Source organism: Pipistrellus hanaki (genome assembly GCF_964339955.1).
Source record: "Pipistrellus hanaki genome assembly, chromosome: 1".
NCBI classification, from domain to species: domain Eukaryota; kingdom Metazoa; phylum Chordata; class Mammalia; order Chiroptera; family Vespertilionidae; genus Pipistrellus; species Pipistrellus hanaki.
In genome coordinates, this window is record NC_140503.1 from 146605953 (window position 1) to 146626071 (window position 20119).

General features: G+C 36.5%; 1 protein-coding gene across 2 annotated transcripts in view; it reads right to left on the reverse strand.

Moving 5' to 3' along the window:
* BANK1 (B cell scaffold protein with ankyrin repeats 1) overlaps positions 1 to 20119 on the reverse strand; it is a 300521-nt gene that overhangs the window by 169295 nt on the left and 111107 nt on the right. For both annotated transcript variants that reach the window (XM_084901804.1, XM_084901803.1), the window contains exon 6: positions 14245 to 14350. In XM_084901804.1, the coding sequence (XP_084757930.1) occupies positions 14245 to 14350 (106 nt within the window). The remainder of the gene's footprint in view (positions 1 to 14244; positions 14351 to 20119) is intronic.

Consider the following 20119-nt stretch of genomic DNA (forward strand, 5'->3'; position numbering starts at 1 on the left):
CAAAATCAGGACACATGCATTCTAATACCAGCTCAGCCACTAAACCTGTGGTATTGAAGCAAGTTCCTGCATGTCCCCGAACCATTAATAAAATAGAGGGTTGGGTTCAGAATTGTAGAACTTTTGACATCCTTCTAAGATAGAAACCACACCGCTGATGGCTTTAAAGGGATTTGCCCTAGATGCTAATCAGATATCAATTAAAGAAGTAAGGACCATAGTATTTGTGAAGGTTGAAGAAAGGTAATGGTTTTTATTCTTTTCATCATATGTTTTGGAGTCTGATGAAATATTAATTTTTCTGTGTATCTGTAAAACACAATATTGCTGAGTTTATGAATCCAATTGCTCTATGACAGGAGGAGCATGTATGCAACACATGAGGTATCACTCTTCTCATCCTGTAGGAAGGGCAGACATGTATAGCAACCCTATTTAGGATTACAAACAACAAAACATACTGCCAAGGTTACCATGTTTCTAAAACCTTGATAATATAAATTAGATAAACAAGGAAATAATGGTCCATCAAAGTCCTATGCTGCATATTATATAAAATACTAGAGGCCCATTGCACAAAGATTTGTGCAAAAATAGGACTTCCTTCCCCTGGCTCGCTCCTGGCTGCCTTGGAGCCTGCAAGTCCTCACTCCTAGCTGGTTGCCCAGGAGTGCTGCTCTTGTAGCTCCCTCCACCCTCTCCCCTCCCCTTCATAGCAGGCATCCCACCCTGCCCCTCTTCTCCACGCCTGATATGCAGATTAACCCACCATCTTTGTTGGGTTAATGTTGCATGCTCACTCCTGATTGGTTGATGGGCATCATGGAGGTACATCCAATTTGCATATTTTTATTTTATTAGTGTAGATTAAGAGTGGGAAGCCCATAGATATACACATTAGTATTAACCTCAATTGTGTATTCACCTTGCTAAATTTTGTACTTGAATTCTTGTTACTGAAACATTCTTTAAACTTGTATCCATTTTGTAAGTTCTTTGTTAATTTTCTAAAGAAACTTCATACCAGTTATTCTTTTTACAAATGCTTTAAATAGTTAAATTTCCAATCAACATTATATTCAAATGAATCCTGATTTCATTTAAAAAAAATAAAAACCGATGCCTTTTATTATTTTAAACCCTAAATTAAAAATAATACATTTAAAATTTAATATTTCTCTTACCAGAGTCAATATTGTATAGTTAGTGATTAAATATTAAGGTTTTGGAACAAGATTACATGGATCAAATCCCAACTCCAGCATTTACGAATGATGTGTTTGGACAAACTACTAGAACTTTCTGTGTCTCAATTTTCTGAACCATGAAATAAGGATAATATCTACTCAATCAGGTATTAAACAGAGGTCGAATGTATTTCTTTATACAAATAAGTACAGTTGATCTTCATTATTGGGGGATTCCATATTTGCAAATTTGCCTATTCATAAAAATGTGTTTGTATGTCCAAATCATACCGTGGCAAGTCCAGTCATTGGTGGACACGTGCAGAACAGTGAAAAATTTTGGTTACCGGAATTGCACATTCCCAGTTGAGGTCAGACAATGATTCCTGTTTTGGATCTCATACTGTAAACAAGTTTCTTTTCTTATCACACCTTTGTGTTTTTGTCAGTGATTTCATTGTTGAAAGTGGCCCCCCGCTGCAAGTCTGCAGTGCTGTCTAGTGTCACTGAGCACAAGAAGGCTGTGATGGGCTTTGTGAAGAAAATAAGTGTATTAGATAAACTTCATTCAGGCATGAATTAAAATGTCATTGGTGGCGAGTTCAATATTCATGATTCAAAAGTATATATTAAATAATGTGCTTTGAAACAAAAACATACATAAAACAAAGTTATGTATTGATCCGTTGATAAAATTGTGACCAGAGGCTGGAGGAAACCTTGCCCTGAATTAGTCCTGGGAACAGCAGCTCAGCCTTCTCTTGTTCAGTGACTGTGTAGAACATAACTACTATAAATAATGAGGATCAACAGTACTTCCAACCTATCTAGAGGCTCCTTTTTCCTTATGGAGAGAGAGTTCAAAATTGGTTCCAATTGCAACACGGCCAGTCATTTTCACAAATATTGTACCTTCTTTTCTTTCTTCTCCACAGCTAAGGAGGCTCTGAGTACAATCATATGGGACTGAGGGAGGAAGCTGTCCCAGACCAAGCCCATGATTTCTGAGACATTCTCCCTGGCTGTTTTAAAATGCAAACTGGGCATGGTGAGAGCTCACAATGGCAGCCATTCCAGAGATAGATAGAGCCTTAATTCTGTCATGTTTATTTTCCTTTATCAGGCTTATTGGGCAAAACAATAAGAAAAATATAGGATGAAAGTGAATCCTTACTCTGTTGTTCTTAGGTAATACAAATGTCTTTGAGTGATTTACATCTTTTAATTTTAATGAAAATTCTGTATTTATGTGGTAACTGTATGTTTAAGCTTTGGGAGTTTGTTTAAACTATAAAACTAGACTCTGGAAGACAGAAGTTCTATATATGCAAATTCCTGAATGGTGAACTGACAAGAAGAGTGAGGGGGGGAAATGGAGCATGTAAATTTGAATCCAGAAAAAGTTCATTGTTTACTGAACACCCTAGTAGGTGGAATCCACCATAAAATTAGCAGCAGTAGTAGCAAGAAAAAGAGAGTAAGAAAGAGAAAGGAAAGGAAATGTGATGCCTAATGAGTGGGGTTGAGAAGTAGGGATTTTAGGCACCCAGGTCAGAATGAGCAGAACATGTAAATAGCAGGTTGGCACAAGATCGTTTGATCTCAGAGAAGGAGTATTTGAAGACATAATGTGAAATGCCTCCTTATCCAGGGCTGTGGGCCAGCAATAGTCAGGGAGTAGTAAGGCAACACAGCACAAGACTGAGGTAGGCCGCGGGCCACATGAACAGCCCGGGAGTTTGGAGACTGTGTCTGGAGATAATTTTAGGAAGAAAAGGGTAATGCACAGTTCCTACCAGAACTTCTTGGGATTGACAGCAATTAAGGGTAAATCTCATAGCATTTGAATATATTTGTTTATTATCCACTTTCCACTCCACTAGCAAACCCAGACAGTGCTGAGGTGATGAAGAATGGTGCTGCTCCGTGATTAACCAGTCCAGCAAGTCTGTGGTTAACCTTCAGTTAAAATAAGAAACCTCTAGAAATTTCAGTCTATACATGTGTGATAGTCTGTTCCTCTGTGTTCATTAAAACAAAACCTTTTGAAAATTATCAACATTTACTCTGATGAATCTTGACAGCAAAGGAGCCAAAAACTTAGAAAGGATGCAGGAAAGAGTCTTCAAAGAGGCAGGAAACCCAAAGCAATTAAAGTGTGGAAACTGGGTAGGCTGGGTTGGGATTAGATGGCTAAATACTCTCCTGAAGGTCATGTCCTACTGGTGGAAAGCTGTCCGCTGGCTTTGATGGAAATTCAAGAAATGTGCTCAGTAAGTACTAAATCAACCTATCAGGTGAGGATGCTTGATTTAATTGTTTTAATTAGTAAGGATTATTCAGCATTTTTTTAGGTCTTCTTATAGTTTCCAGCACCAGAATTAGATTTATCCAATGGAATACTATGTGTGCATAATAAAGAAGGATCCCTTACTCTTTGTGACAACATGGATAGACTTGAAGATTACTATGCTAAGAGAAATAAGCAGTCAGAGAAATACAAACACCATATGATCTTACTGTACTAGTATGTGGAAACCAATGAACAAAATAAACTTGTGAACAAAATATGTCCAGAGGCATGGATGCATAGAACAGACTGACACATCTCAGAGGGTGGGGGAGTGAGGAGTACAGGAAGAGTTCAACCAAAGAACAATTGCATATGGACACAGACAATAGTGTAGTGAAGGCCTGGGGGCAGGGTGGTGCTCAGGGGGAGGGAAGTGGACATTTGTAATACCAAAAACAATAAAAAAAAAATTGATTTTGATAATAAAAAAGAACTAAGGCAAGGAAAAAAATCTGGGCAGTTCTCTGGGCAATAAAGTAATTGGGTAGAGCTTCAGTTACCTATGGAGTGCCATCTTATTAATATAGAGATAGAATAAAAATGGAATGTGAGAATGACTAGGGAAGCCCCTATTTGCAGGATGAATTGAAAAAGAAAGATGAACAATGTTACAGAAAACTGCTAGAAAAATTTTTCAGGAAGAAGGACAGATAATTGTCTAAATTAGAGTGGTGGCAGAGAAAGTAAACAAGAAAAAACAGAGCTGTCACACATTTCAAAAGAAAAGTTAAGAGGATGTTGTGATGGACTGTGCAGGCTCTGAAGGAAAGAGCTGGATTTCAGATAACATTCAGGTTCATGACTATGAAGTTACAAGGTAAAAAGTAAAAGAATATTCATTAGAAAAAGTGACAAAGGTTATTGCCATGGAGAGGTGCAGGTGTGGGTGTTGATAAGGTAGCTGCCAGCAATATAATCATAAGGGAATAAGTCAAATTAGAAATATGTCTTTGAGTAGAGCATATTGGTCATATATTTAGCTCCTGTATCATTAAATATTGATAATTAGCATGGGACACTTGTTTTGTGGAAAAGAAGGAATTCTGATATAGGACTCCAGACAAAGTCCCAATTGCCATATAAGGGAACATTCACATCACAAATTGGGATGTGAATAACTTTAAGGAGCACTTATTTAGCTTCCTACACTAAGCAAGAGATGGTAACTCAACAGGCACTGCAGGAAAGAGGAAATAGCTCCATCATTCAGGTAATAGCTCCATAATTCAGCCTGTCTTAAAACAATAAAAAACATCTACCTTTTTTTATCACCAAGTATTTATATTATGGACATGACCCAAATTATATCTGTTACCGCACAATCAACATACCTTCAGTCTATAAACTATATAGAATAGAATGTTTTGGAAGATTTTTCTACTCACCCGATTACAGTTTCTTCATAAACCTATTAACAAACATTTTTCAAATTGATTGTTGGGGATCCCAAAAACTGTGAGTAAATTACAGTTGTTTAGAGCTGTCAAAGTCTGAATATGATAATGATAAGTGTAATAGTTAATATTTTGTGTCAACTTGGCTAGGCTACGGTGCCTAGTTCTTTAGTAACACACCAGCCTCGCTGTTACTGTGAAGGTATTTTTATTTATTTTATTATTTAAAAAAAAAAAACATGTTATTGATTTTTATACAGAAAGGAAGAGAGATAGAGAGTTAGAAACATCGATGAGAAAGAATCATCGATCAGCTGCCTCTTGCACACCCCCTACTGGGGATGTGCCCGCAACCAAGGTACATGCCCCTGACGGGAATCGAACCTGGGACCTTTCAGTCCCCAAGCCGATGCTCTATCCACTGAGCCAAACCGGTTTCGGCTGTGAAGGTATTTTTAGATGTGACTAACATTTATGTCAGTAAACTCTGAGTAAAGGAGATTATCCTCGTTTTGCCAGCTGAAGGCCCCGGGAGAAAAGACTAACGTTCACCAAAGAGGAAGGGATTTTGTCTCTAAACTTCCTTTGGACTGCAGACTACATCACCTTCTGCTGGAATTCCCAGCCAGCTTGCCTGCCCTGCAGACTATAGAACTTTTCAAAATGTTAGACATTTGGAGACACTTGGCTAATGCGGTGAAGAAAATGACTGGGGGGGGGGGGGGGGGGGTCAAGGAGGGGGGATAGGTAAACCGCAAACTATAGGTTCAAGACATTAGAGTAAGTTCTATATCTTTGAGTTCCTATCCTTCTCAGAGTATTGCAATGAGTCCTTAGACCTACAGTGACACTACGAAGATCTTCTATAACTATATGTCAATGGCAGAATCCAGAGATCAAATGTGAAAGGAGGTATGTCAAGAAATCCAGAGAGTAAAAGCTGTATGTTTGAGAATCATTACTTCACAACAACTGCACAAGTTAGAGCGAGTTACTTAAATAGGAACTTACTCAGCTTGTTAATCAAAGAGCCCATTTCTTGTGTGTGTGTGGGCGGGGGGGGGGCATGTGTGTACGGGAATATACATGAGCCTAACCCATAGGTGCATTTTCCTTAATAAGATGAATGAATATTTCCTGTTATCAGTTACTAATGAACGGTATTAGTGCAATTTTTGGTATCCCTATGATGAACTTTAGATGTTTATTACTGTACATGTCCCAGAGAAGATGAACATATGTGTGCTGGTGATTTGAGCACTGACAGTTCAGTGCAGCACATTCAGAAGGCACATGTGCCAATTTTTCATGCTGCTGATAGCAGATGCCATGGCTAAGAAGTAAAAAATAAAAGACAAACTAGTGATATTATAAATAACTGCCTTATATTCTTACAAATAAGCACACTTGTTTTTGGAGCCCAAATATCATTATTCTATACCTCCTTTTGTCCAGGGTCTTATTGATTTTGCTCTATGGTTAACTTTGTTGCCATTAACTATTTAATTAATGTACCAAATATGTATAGAGTGCTAGAAACTTCCCTAGCCACTGGGAATCAGTCCATGAACAAAACAGACAGGGCTCCTTCCTAAAAGACATTACCGGGTATTTGCCCATACAGGCAAATGGGGGATTTGAAGAAACCCATGCACTATGAAGGAAAAAAAAATCACTATATTTCTAGGATTGTAAAAAATAACACAAAAAGCATCTGAGACAATTTGCCTCTTTAAATTACTCATGAAAATAGTCATTTAATTTAGTCGAAATGCATAACCTTCCATCGCCGTGGAAAGCTTCTCCTGATCACCCCTCTTCCTCTGGGCTTCCATGACCCTGGAAGCTCCCGCTGCAATATAGGTCACCATTGCCCAGGGGTTAGCAATGTGGCCCACACACTGGGCTCTACCACTATTTGGGCAAGTAATGTTTACTCCATGCCTCGTCTTTAAAGTGGAGGTTAAAATAGGATCCACCTCAGGACTGTTGTAAGGAATAAAGCATGCCCAGTGCTTACATTTTTTCTGGACACGGAGTGCACACAATGTGAGCGTTCGCTCTTATGAGTAGAGCGCACACTATTTCAGTGGCACTTATTTTTGTGATTATTGTTTTCACTTCCCTGTTTTGAGTTCCCTCTGAGTCTGTGGGTTGTGTTTTATTTACCTCACATTGCTCTACCTTCCCTCAGTATCTAGAAAAATATTTGTGCCAGCTTACAGTTTCACCAGCAATATCATGCATTGCTTCACATCTTTTCTATGTTAAGAATTGTGAAGCGATTTAGTTTTGTCCGTATGACAGATGTGATACTTTTAATTAATATTATTATTACAAATACAGCTAAACATCTTTTCTTCTGTTACCTTAAAATTTCATTTTTCTTCAGTGAATTTCTGTTAACTAGTCTTTATTTCTGTTAGATGCAGATAGTAATCATTTTTCAGTTTTATATGTTGTGAATATTTACTTAGCTGATGGCTTAGGTTTTTTTTTTTTTTAGTTAACCACATAATAGGTATAAAAAATCTACATGTAAACATACACAATGTGTTTTGATGAGGCATTCAAAGTTAATACAGAAATTTATATCTGATTATTCTTCTACTTTTCTAGTGCTCACAGATCTTACAGGTAACAGGATTAACAGATCTGGCCAACACCAAAGACAACTGTAGATTCCCAATCAAGATACTTTGAACACTGAAAAACTTTATTTGTTTTGTTTGCTTATTTGTTTTTAATAATTTTTTTCTTAATTGATTAAGGTATTACATATGTGTCCTTATCCTCCCATTACCCCCCCTCACACTCTCATTCCCCTATTGTCCGTTTCCATTGGTTAGGCTTATATGCATGCATACAAGTCCTTTGGTTGATCTCTCCCCCTTACCCACACCCTCTCCTACCTTCCCTCTGAGGTTTGAGCATCTGATCCATACTTCTTTGTCTCTGTATTTGTTTTTGTTCATCAGTTTATGTTATTCATTATATTCCACAAATGAGTGAGATCATGTGGTATTTATCTTTCTCTGACTGTCTTATTTCACTTAGCATAATGCTCTCCAGTTTCATCATGCTGTTGCAAATGGTAAGAATCCCTTTTTTTTTATAGCAGCATAGTATTCCATCGTGTAGATGTACCACAGTTTTTTAATCCACTCATATGCTGATGGGCACTTAGGCTATTTCCAAATCTTAGCTATGGTGAATTGTGCTGCTATGAACATAGAGGTGCATATATCCTTTCTGATTGGTGTTTCTAGTTTCTTGGGATATATTCCTACAAGTGGGATCACTGGGTCAAATGGGAGTTCCATTTTTAGTTTTTTTGAGGAAACTCCATACTGTTCTTCACAGTGGCTGCACCAATTTATATTCTATCTTATAAAGTCATCTGATTAAAGTTCACAATAAAATTTGATATCTATTAGAGCTGATACCTACCTTATTTTTAAAATTATCTTTAACCTTCTTTTCCCTTTATTTGCCTATGATATTTAGGATAAATTTGTTAAATTTCATTAAAAAAAAACACTCTAAAGAAATTTGAAAATATCTAGCATTAAAGGATAGGTACATACCTGTTTAACTCAGAAATTCTAATCATAATTATTTCTACTGAGAAATTATAACACATATACATGGGCATTCCTATGAAATACTGTTCATTGTAGGATTAATTGCAATGATAAATATATCAGAAATACTATCTATTAACAGATATATACTAATACTGTACATATTGTGGTATAATCAAATAACACACTATTATAACTATTTCAAATGAATGACCTAGAGCTAACTATACACAAGTAATCATTTAAAAAATAGTGAGCTGAAGGAAAAAAAGGTGTTATACAATTTACATAAAATTTACAAAATTGCACAACAGTATATGAACTATGGAAAAAAACATAGTAAAGGGATTAAAAATGGCAGAGTAATGATCATCAAGAAATTTAAAGTACTAGTTGCTTTTCAAGTCTGTAAAATAACAGGGAAATGTGGAGAAATTGAATGAGATCTGAAACAATTTATTTCTTTAAAAATGTTGAAGCAAATCATGGCAAAATGTTAAGATTTTTTGGAAAGGTAAGTTGTGGGTAAAAGATTGTCCTCTGTTAGTCTGTATGATTAAATCATTTGATGATATAAAAAGAGACAACACATTGGCATTTCATTCTCCTCTTCTCAGCTAGCAAATGGGTTATATTTTCTGTGAAAGTAAAGCTATTACAAATTTAAGATAAACCTTAGACCTACAGTCATTAGTATATGTATGAATATCTAGTGTGTGCTCTATATTTTGTAGACATATTAGTAAATAATAATCTGAATCAATACTTTCACATGTCACTGGACTGATAATCATTGCTGTTCTCTTTCAGATTAAGATATTGCTATCAAATGCATATATGCTTTGACATACTTTTCTAAATGTTGGTGTTGGCTTTTCAAAGCCTGTTCTCCTTTCTGGGTGAAGGTAAATACTCTGCCTCAAAGCAACCTACTTTCCTTTTTATAAGAACTGCCGCATGCAATAATTGAACCAGCAACTATAGCCTGTTTTAAAAACAAATTGAACTATTTACTTTTCCTTTCCAAGACAGGAAATTATCTGCCCAACCCAAGCTTTGGAAGGCTTCTGAAGATTCATGTACCTTCTGCAGTAATAGGAGACTACTAAAATGGCTTGAAACAACTGTGCTTGGCCGTTTGTGCTGTTCTGCCTTATTGCCATACCAAATTGGGGGCATTGTAACTAAATTTCATGCTGACCCAAATCACGTGGGTTTATAAGTAAATCTACAACCAAAATGGAAGTTGATCAAAAGCATACTTACTCTTACTTTAAGGAATGCATTTAGATATATTTTTTTATTTCAGTATCACATGTATCAGTATAAAAAAAAGTGCTTGTTGTAATCCCTTATATTGATTTCACAGTCCCTGATGATTTATACACTAGAAAGTTGTGCATGAATTATTTCTATGACTTTTATTCAAAAGTTCTATATTACATTAATATATCAAGTTTATCTGAAAACCTTTTATTATTCTTCCCCCAGGGAGAATGTTTTTCTATGGAAAATTCTTACCAATGGAAAATGTATTTTAAAATCAATAATGAAGCATTTCAGAGAAAGAATATTTATAGCTTTTTTTCTGCCACTTCCCACCACCCCCTCTCCAAATTTGCCTTGGTTGGAAAAAAGTCAACAGAAGAAGTTTGTTGACTGGACAGGAATGAAAATGAAAAAGACACAATGCCACGGAATAGCATTTTACTTATCTATATAATAAAAGCCTAAGCAACCATTATGGTGGAACAACCAGAAGGACAAGTCGCTATGATGCGTACTGACCACGAGGGGGCAGACGCTTAACGCAGGACTTGCCCCCTGGTGGTCAGTGTGCTCCCACAGGGGGAGTGCTGATCAGCTAGAAGCCCAGAAGCCCGGCTCATGGTTGGTGAATGCAGTTTTGGTGGCTGGAGCCTCTCCACCTCTGTAACAGCGCTAAGGAGCAGTGAGCCAAGGGGAAAAGAGCAGTGAGCAGGCAGGCAGTAAGGAGCGAGGGGTTCCCAGATTGCGAGAGGGATATTCGCCTGCTGACATGGGAGTGGACTTAAACTGACAGGCAGACATCCCCTAAGGAGTCTCGGACTGCAAGAGTGCACAGCCCCCTCCCCAGTGCATGAATTTTGTGCACCAGGCCTCTAGTTATAAATAAAATAACAATAAACCAAACTCATAACTTATTAAAAACAACTTGGAAAAGAAAAGAGGATGGGGCAATAATAAGATAGATAATTTTGACTCAAATATCATTTAGTTCCAGGCATTTAAAGAACTATACACATCTGTGAATAATGCCAAGCCTCATCCTTAGGGTAGGTCAATGCTTAAGGTCAATTAATAGTGACTACCACCCCTTCATAGTTTCCTAACCTCCAATTTATTTCAGCTAAAATATAGAATAATTAATTTAAAAAAAACAAAAAACAAATATTTCACCAAAACATTGAAGAACTGTCCTGAGGGACAGACATCTGAAATTACACCTGATCATTGTTTGCTGAATTTCTCTCTCAGAATACCTCTAGGGGTGTTTTTGTAGAAATTCCTCAACAATTTACCATTTCTTTCCTAAACTTTCTCCTTCCTAAGCTAACTTTACTTTATGTATAAAGACGTATTAACCCTTATCATAGATTCACCTTAAAAATTATGAAAATGCAAGTCTTAAAGACCAGGTATTCTGAAGCTGACATTGATCAAAGATTATAGGGTCAAGGTGGCCAGGAAAACATATTCAATGTCCATTTTTATTACCAATTTGTATTATGTCATTTTGTACTTCAAGTAGGAATTAGAGCCTAATGTTGTAACAGACATTTGTTCCTTTATAGGTTCAAAGCAACTATTATCTAGCAATATCCAATAAGGCTTCTGAGTGGATTACTTAGTTTATATTGAACTTTCCATTTCTAGCTTCTGTTAAAATGTGCCTGGTTCATAAAAAAAAAAAAATTTGTCAGGTACAAAATAATCATTTAATTCTAGTAATGGTTCAAAATTTTTAGCTACTATTAACTTTCTAACCATTGCAAAAAGAGAATATTTTCTCTGTGTCAAAGATCAGCACGAGGATGGCTTGACTGGCTGGTCTGTAATACACTGAAGCAACTCAGGGCTGATAAATTTGGTTGCCAATTGGGATCACCTGGAAAACTTTAAAAAGCACTGAGAACTGGGACCCAAACCCCGCCACCCCCCGATTCTTCTTGCTATAGGTGTGGCTTGGCATGGAGACTCTAAAAGGTCCACAGTTGATTATACTGTGGAGCCAAGGCTCAGAACCACCGCTGTAAGCCATCAATGCTCAAGAAGTCTGATGACTAGCATCAGCTTTTATCTGGGAGCCTGTTGGAAAAGCACAAGCCTAGACTGTGCCCCAGACCTCCTGAGTCAGATCCACATTTTCAGGGGCTCTGACATAACCCATTCAGAATTCTTTTTCTATTAAAATAAGGTACCAAGCTAATCCACCCATTCCAACTCTAAAACATATATATATATATATATATGTGTGTGTGTGTGTGTGTGTGTGTGTGTGTGTGTGTGTGTGTGTATGTATATATATATCCTTTTTCCCATAGGTTTCTAGAGAGAGTGGAAGGGAGGACGGAAAGGGGGGGGGATATAGAAACATCAATATAAGAGAGACACATCCATTGGTTACTTCCCACAGGACACCCCATTAGGGGCAGGGAACCTTGAAATTGAGGTATGTGCCCTTGACTGGGAATTGAACCCATGACCCTTGTATCCATGGGCTGACACTCCAATTATTGAGCCAAATCTACCAGGGCCCAATTCTAAGATTCTTATTCCACAACCTAAAGAACACACTGAGAAGCACTTTTAAATTTATCTAGAATTCTTTACCAATAAAAATGAAAACTACAACCATTCTATCCTGTTCAACCCTACAATTCTCATTCCACAAATCTATATAAATAAAGTGCTGAGGGAATTCATAAAAATTGTATCATAACTCCATTTTCTGTTTCCTTTCTTTCTCACTAACATCCTAAAAATCATTTAAGACATAAGTAAAATAAAACCTCCTTTATGAAGCAGGTCCTGAACAATATATTTTCTATAAAATTCTATTGTCAATATCATAATCTCCACAAAGTTTAGCACATTACTTCTTTCTGATATAACATATATTTTCTCATTTCTCCAATTAAATTATGTGCTTTAAATGAGGAATTATGTCACATTCCTTTTCCATCCTAATCTAATCTAAGTAAAGTATACATAGTTAAAATATATGCATTGCTCCCCAAAGCCTGCCAGCCTGAAGACAGAAATGCTTCAAGTAGACAGGGGCCCTACACACACACACACAAAAAAAAATCCTCTGCTCATTAGTCCTTAATATGCCTATAGTATTGATAGAACTTTCATATTCTTTAGCTCCACTCCTGTTTTACTCAACATTCCATCTCTATCATAGTGTTTGGCACATATTGGGCAAATACATAAGTGAACTATAGAAAATATGTCAACAAGCAATGCAGGAACAATTTTGAATATATACTACTGAGCTCATAAAATCATTTAGAAGTGTGTGTTTTGGTACTACATCCTAAATGTACTTTTCTTGATATATATAAAATTTTTAAAAAATGTAATCCAAGAAATTTCACAACCTCAGACACAACTAACGCTAACAGGTGCATGTCTGTCCAGATTAACAATTTATAGATATAAACACATATGCTATTAAACATATGTACCTTTTTTATTTTTTAAATGTTGCTATTGACTCTAGAGAGAGAGAGAACAGGAGAGGAGGAGACAGAGAAAAATTTTTGTGAGAGTTAAACATAGGTCAACTGCCTCCTGCATGCCCCCTGCTAGGGATCAGGCCCCCAACCTGGGAATTGAATGGGTGACATTTCAGTGCATGGGATAAAGCTCAACCAACTGAGCTATACCACCCAGGGAAAACATATGTACTTTATTTTTAAGATGATTGCATTTTACTGCTATATATGCTGCTTTTATTAAATTAACTATATATGAAAGCATCATTCCAGCCAGTCTATTAATTTAAAATAAACATTTCTTTTTAAAATATATTTTTATTGATTTCAGAGAAGAAGGGAGAGGGAAAGAGAGATAGAAACTTCAATGATGAGTGAGAATCATTGATTGGCTGCCTCTTGCTTGCCCCACACTGGGAATGGAGCTGCAGCCAGGGCATGTGCCCTCACTGGGAATCACACCATGGAATCAAACCTTGATCTCCAGGTTCATAGGTTGACACTAAACCCCTGAGCCACATCAGCAGGCAAAATAAAATTTATTTCTTACAGTTGCTTTAATGAATGCACCAAAAATCATTTAATTAATTATTTATATTGTGAAGATTGAGTTGCTTCCATTTTTTGTAATTATATACAATATTATAATTGTATAGTCTCTATCATAAGTCTATCATAAGTGTACTTTGTGAAATATTTCCTTACCATAAAAATCTAGAAAGTAGATTTACTGGTTGTTGTTTTTTAATGTACATTTTAGCGCCTGTGATAAAAAAAATAAATAATTGCCAAATTGACCTTCAGAAGTTTTGTTATAGTGTGCTCTCTCACAAAAGTGATGGGAATTTTCTAAAATATCTAATCAGCAATTCAAATATATTCTTAGCTATAAAATTTACTACCAACTGACATACACTGAAGTATGACATTAAAAATTAATTGATGCAATTGTGAAGTACTCACATTCTTTTTGAGAGCAGATTTCAGTTTGAAGAGATTGGAACTTATAATTTGGTATCTCTTGTTTGAATACAGATGTGAGAATGTCATCAAGTTCTTCCATGTCATTCTGTTTTCAAATGAAAAGGACATTTATTTCAGTTATTCACATAGAAACTTGTCTTAGTGCAATATAATAATAAATTATTAGTTGGAGTAAATACCGAGTAATCTTCAATAATACTATTACCACTTTTAGAGACTCATACAGAACAATAGGGTTTGCCTAAAAAACAATTATTACAGTAGTAGAAAAATAGATGCAAGAAAACGTCTTGGCTTTTAGGTAAGCAGCTTTACTTAAATACTTACTAATTACAAAATAACATTATAGCATGTCAATAATAACACTGAAATTGTTTTAACTAAATTTTGTAAAATATATGATCCATATATATAAAGAGCTAGGGTCCATAATGTCCAAAATGACTGAACAGATGACCAAACACCAGAAGTCAGTCCTCCATTCAGTGCTGTAGGCACCATGGCGACCCAGCACTGACTGCTTAGGGGGCTGCGGAGGATCAGGCCTGGAGGGAAGCCAGGAGAGAGAAGCAGGGTCTGATCCACAGCCCCTTTGGCAGTCAGTGCTGGGTTGGCGCTGAGGAAATCAGTCCTGTAGTCAGTGCTGGATTGCCTCAGTGACCCAGCATTGACTGACCTGCAGCTGCAGGTGCAGCAACCAAGTGCTACTGCCAAAGGGGCTGTGGATCAGGCCTGGAGACAGGCCTGAAGAGAGAAGCAGGGTCTGATCTGCAGCCTCTGTGGCAGCTATTCATCAGCCCTTGCCTTTCTTTCTCTCCAGGCCTTTCCAGCAGCCATGGAGGCTACTAATCAGCCCTGCCTCTCTGATCAGGCCCTAAGATAAGCCTGGAAACACTGACTGGTATAAAAACCAACCAATCAGAACCAAATCTGGGTGAACTGCGAGGAGCCAATGGATGCCTAGACGGCAGAGCTTTTGACTCTGACTGGCATAAAAACCAGCCAATCAGAACCTAATCTGGGTGAACTGTGAAGGCAGAACCTAAGGTGAGAGCTGAAGAGGAGGTTTAAGGTCAATAGCTGTTTGGTATAAGGTGTTATTAAACAGTTCAATTTTTTAATGAGAGGTTTGGCAGCATAGTGCATATGGTTGGCTATCAGTCCAGATATATGGATTATGTATTTTTGTCTACCAAGAGCATCTCCTCCTGATGAAGAAGGCTTTCCCCCTCCCCCTTCCCATTTAATCAATCCTATCCTATATAATCTATCTATACTAATAAAAAGGTAATATGCTAATTAGACCAGGTTGACCAGCCATTTCTGGATGTCCAACTTCCTTCTTGACAAAGCCATGGTGGTGGGGGGCCAAAGCAGAGGCAGTTAGGGGTGATCAGGCTGGCAGGGGAGAGCAGTTAGGGGTGATCAGGCAGGCAGGCAGGAGAGTAGTTAGGGGCCAGCAGTCCCATATTGTGAGAGGGACATTTGACTGCTGGTTTAGGCATCATCTCACAGGGATCCCCCAAGAGGTCCCAGATTGTAGGGGTTGCAGGCTGGACTGAGGGAACTCCCCACCCCCATGTACAATTTTCGTGCACTGGGCAACAAGTGTTTAATAAAATAAAAATATAATGACTCTGGTTCTTCAACTTAAGGGTTAGAAATGGGACCGGATTATTTTATTTCTGTGAAAAGTTAAAGAAAATATGTATCTCAGCTCTTTTTTTTCCTTTCAACTATAGAGTAACTATATGTCTATTTTATTTCCATAATTTTGGAGGAGGCAAGTAGAACTTAAGTGTTCTCCTATTTATGGCATAGCTATTACAAAAACCAGCATCTTTTAAAATTGTGTTTTGTGAAGCTTATGATGGAACCAAATTGACTTGAAACATAGATGGTTGTAGCTGAGAAGACAAGCCAATCAAACAAAGCCATTGGTGGGGAGAGGATTATGGAACAAAAGTTCCTAATTAAGATTTTTGAAACAATTTCCAAATAAAATTAGACACATTGCTAATACATAGTCTCATAAATTAAATGGCTGGACTGGACAAACAGACACTTGTGTTACTCTATTTCCTCATATTTCAGTAACCTGAGTGCCTCAAATAGTCCAGTGATTTGGGGCTAACTGTGTTTTCTAAGTTGTGCTGAGAAGTTGGGAGAGGCCTTGATGTGGTGAGCACATCTTTAAGACATAAAAATGTCAAATCATATGTTTTACTCCTAAAAATAATATAATATTTTGTGCCAAGAATAGTTTGCTAAAAAAAAAAAGAAGTTGGGGAGGGAATGTAAGTCCTTTACTCAATCTATAGTTATATAGTATAGAGAAAAACCCAATATTAATCCATTTACCTGTGTGGACTATGTGGAACTCTTAGTGCTGAAACGAGAGAGAGAGAGAGAGAGAGAGAGAGAGAGAGAGAGAGAGAGAGAGAGAGAGAGAGAGGGAGAGAAAGAGAGAGAAAAGCAAGCTCTGCCTTCAAGGAATTCACAGCCATATAATTACATAGGGGCAACACATTGAGTTCTAAGTACTATGATAGAAAGTCACCATGGGTTAGAAGCAGAGTGGGCAAAAGGGAAATGGCTCAATTCCACAAATAAAGAGATGACCAGGAAAGACTTATGGAGCAGATGCATACAAGAAACATTCTAGATTAACTGAACAAATTGCTTATAGGCCTGGAGGAATCATGAATCATGACCTGGTTATGTATTTGGGAATTTATAGAAGACTATAGTAGATTGAGAGAGAAGAAAAAAAGTAGGCATTTCAAAAAGTACCTGTATATAAAACTTAATATTTCATGATATAAAAATTGAGAAGTTGTTTAGGGCCTATATGTTTGACATGGAAATGTTTATTATTTGGATTAAATCAAGTTAATTTAAGTTGCAACATTATTATGAACACTTATGTGGCTGAATATTGATATTGAATGAAACCTATTTTATAAATAAAGATGTGAAACTTTTATATTAGCAATAATTACCCTTTTTAAATTGAGATATAATAGGTATATAACATTATATTGGTTGTAGATGTACAATGTAATGATTCAGTGGTAGTATATATTGATTTATTGAAATGACCACCACAATAGGTCTATTTAACACCCATCACCATACATAATTAAAATTTTCTCTTGTAGTGAGAATATTTTTACATTTTTAGCAACTTTCAATTATGCAGTAAAATATCATTAACTATGGTCACCATGCTGTGCATTACATCCTAATGATTTTATTTTATAATTGAAAATTTGTACCTTTCAACTACCTTTATTCATTTCTCCCAATCTCATCCCTAGCTTCTGGGGACCACCAACCTGTTCTCTTTATCTATGAGCTCAGTTTTTGTTTTAGATTCCACATATGAGCTCATATAATATTAGTCTTTGTCTAACTTATTTCATTTAGAATAATGTCCTCAAGTTCCATCCATGTTATCACAAATGTCAAGATTCTATTTTTTTTTTCTTTCCTCATTTTATTTATTTTTAAAATGTCACTTAATTTTACTTTTTTTTTTTATTGGTCAAGGTATTACATAAGTGTCCTTAACCCTCCAGTGCCTCCCCCACATACCCCACTCATGCCCTCACCCCCCTGTTGTTTGTGTCTATTGGTTATGCTCATATGCACGCATATAAGTCCTTTGGTTGATCTCTCCCCCTTAACTCCACCCTTACCCACCTTCCCTATGAGGTTTGATGGTCTGATCAATGCTTCTTTGTCTCTGGATCACTTTATGTTGTTCATTATACACCATAAATGAGAGAGATCACATTATATTTATCTTTCTCTGACTGGCTTATTTCACTTAGCATAATGCTCTCCAGTTCCATCCATGCTGTTTCAAATGGTAAGAATTCCTTCTTTTTTACCACAGCATAGTATTCCATTGTGTAGATAGTTTTTTAATCCACTCATCTGCTGATGGGCACTTAGGCTGTTTTTAATATTTTTCATGGGTAAATAACATCCCATTATCTACATATGTCACATTGTCTTTTTCCATTCACCCATAGATGGACACAGGCTCTTTCCATGTCCTAATTATTGTAAAAAAAAAAAAAAAAAAAAAAAAAATGCTACAATGGAGGTGCATATATCTTTTCCAGTTAGTGTTTTCATTTTCTTCAGATCAATCCCAGAAGTGGAATTACTAGATTATATATTTAGTTCTATTTCAATATTTTGAGGAACCTGCATACTGTTTCCCATAGTGGTTGCACCAATTTTCAATTTGCACCACCAACAATGCACAATTTCCTTCACATCCTTGCCAATATTTGTTATTTCTAATCTTTCTGATAATTTCAATCCTAAGAGGTATGTGATTATATCTCATTGTGGTTACCCTTTTAATATTTTCTGGAAGTCTTTGACAGGAGCAATGGAACAAAACATTGTTAGCGATATGTTTGCATTTTCTCTATACTAAAGCTCAAAAGGATACATTGTAGCTGTCTGAGATGAAGAGGGAAATTAAGAAAACATGAAAATAATAATACCAGTTTGTACTTTTTTTCTCTAAATTTGTGTCAATGGTCACAAGAGTTCTGCATAGTCTACTAGTTGGTAATTTTACATACAGAGATAAACTTGCTATTTCTTTCCAAAACCAATAAGATTTAGTAGGTATAGATCGATGTTCCATAGAGTTACTACATTCATAAATAAGTTAGTCCTAAGATAACCTCTGGGATCACTACCAGCTCTGAGATTCTGAGACACTGATGAGAATTCAAGGAGTAAGAGTTCCCACTAAAAATAGAGGCACCATGATACTTCAATATGAGAATTGAAAAATGAAATAGCAGTGTCCTCAGAAGAAAAAGTCCTTACAATATAGATGAAGACATTTTTTTAATTAGAAAAGAATACAGATATTTTACAATATTCTAGCCTAGCACAAGTAGTTGAATCACTTCTATTTTCAATTTCATAATCATATTCCTAGAGTTATGCTTGCATATAAATAAATAGCATAGAACACAAAAAAATCCCCAAATTATTTCTCCCTAGAAAATATTCTAACTTGAAAACTCTGATTTGAGTAGTTATGCTATATTAATATTAAATAGACATCAGAGCAAAGGAAATTATCAGAGTGAGAAAGGTACATTACATAATGATAAAAGAGTCAATCCACCAAGAAGACAGAGTAATCCTAAATGTGTATGCAAAACAGCTTAAAATATTTGAAGTAAAGATGAACAGAATTGATAGGAGAAATAGATAAATCTATAGTTATAGTTACAGTTAAATACTCCTCTTTCAAAATTGATAGGAATAGTGGACAGAAAGTCAGCAATAATATAGAAAAACTCAAACACTATATCTCATTTTCCAATGATCTAACCAACAAGGATCTATAATAATTAACATATACAGAACATTCCAATCAGCAACAGCAGAATACACATTCTCACCAAAGAAATATCAATGAGAAAGAGAAACACAGATCAGCTGCTTCCTGCACATCTTCACAACCTAGACATGTGCCCTGACTAGGAATCCATCCAGTGCCCTCTTGGTTCATGGGTCCACGCTCAACCACTGAGCCAAAACAGCTGGGCAAGGAGATGATTTTTTTTTTAATATATTTTATTGATTTTGTACAGAGAGGAAGGGAGAGAGATAGAGAGTTAGAAACATCGATGAGAGAGTCATCGATCAGGTGCCTCTTGCACACCCCCTACTGGGGATATGCTGGCAACCAAGGTACATGCCCTTGACCAGAATCGAACCCGGGACCTTTCAGTCCCCAAGCCGACACTCTATCCATTGAGCCAAACCGGTTTCGGCAAGGAGATGATTATTTTAAAGGATTATTTTA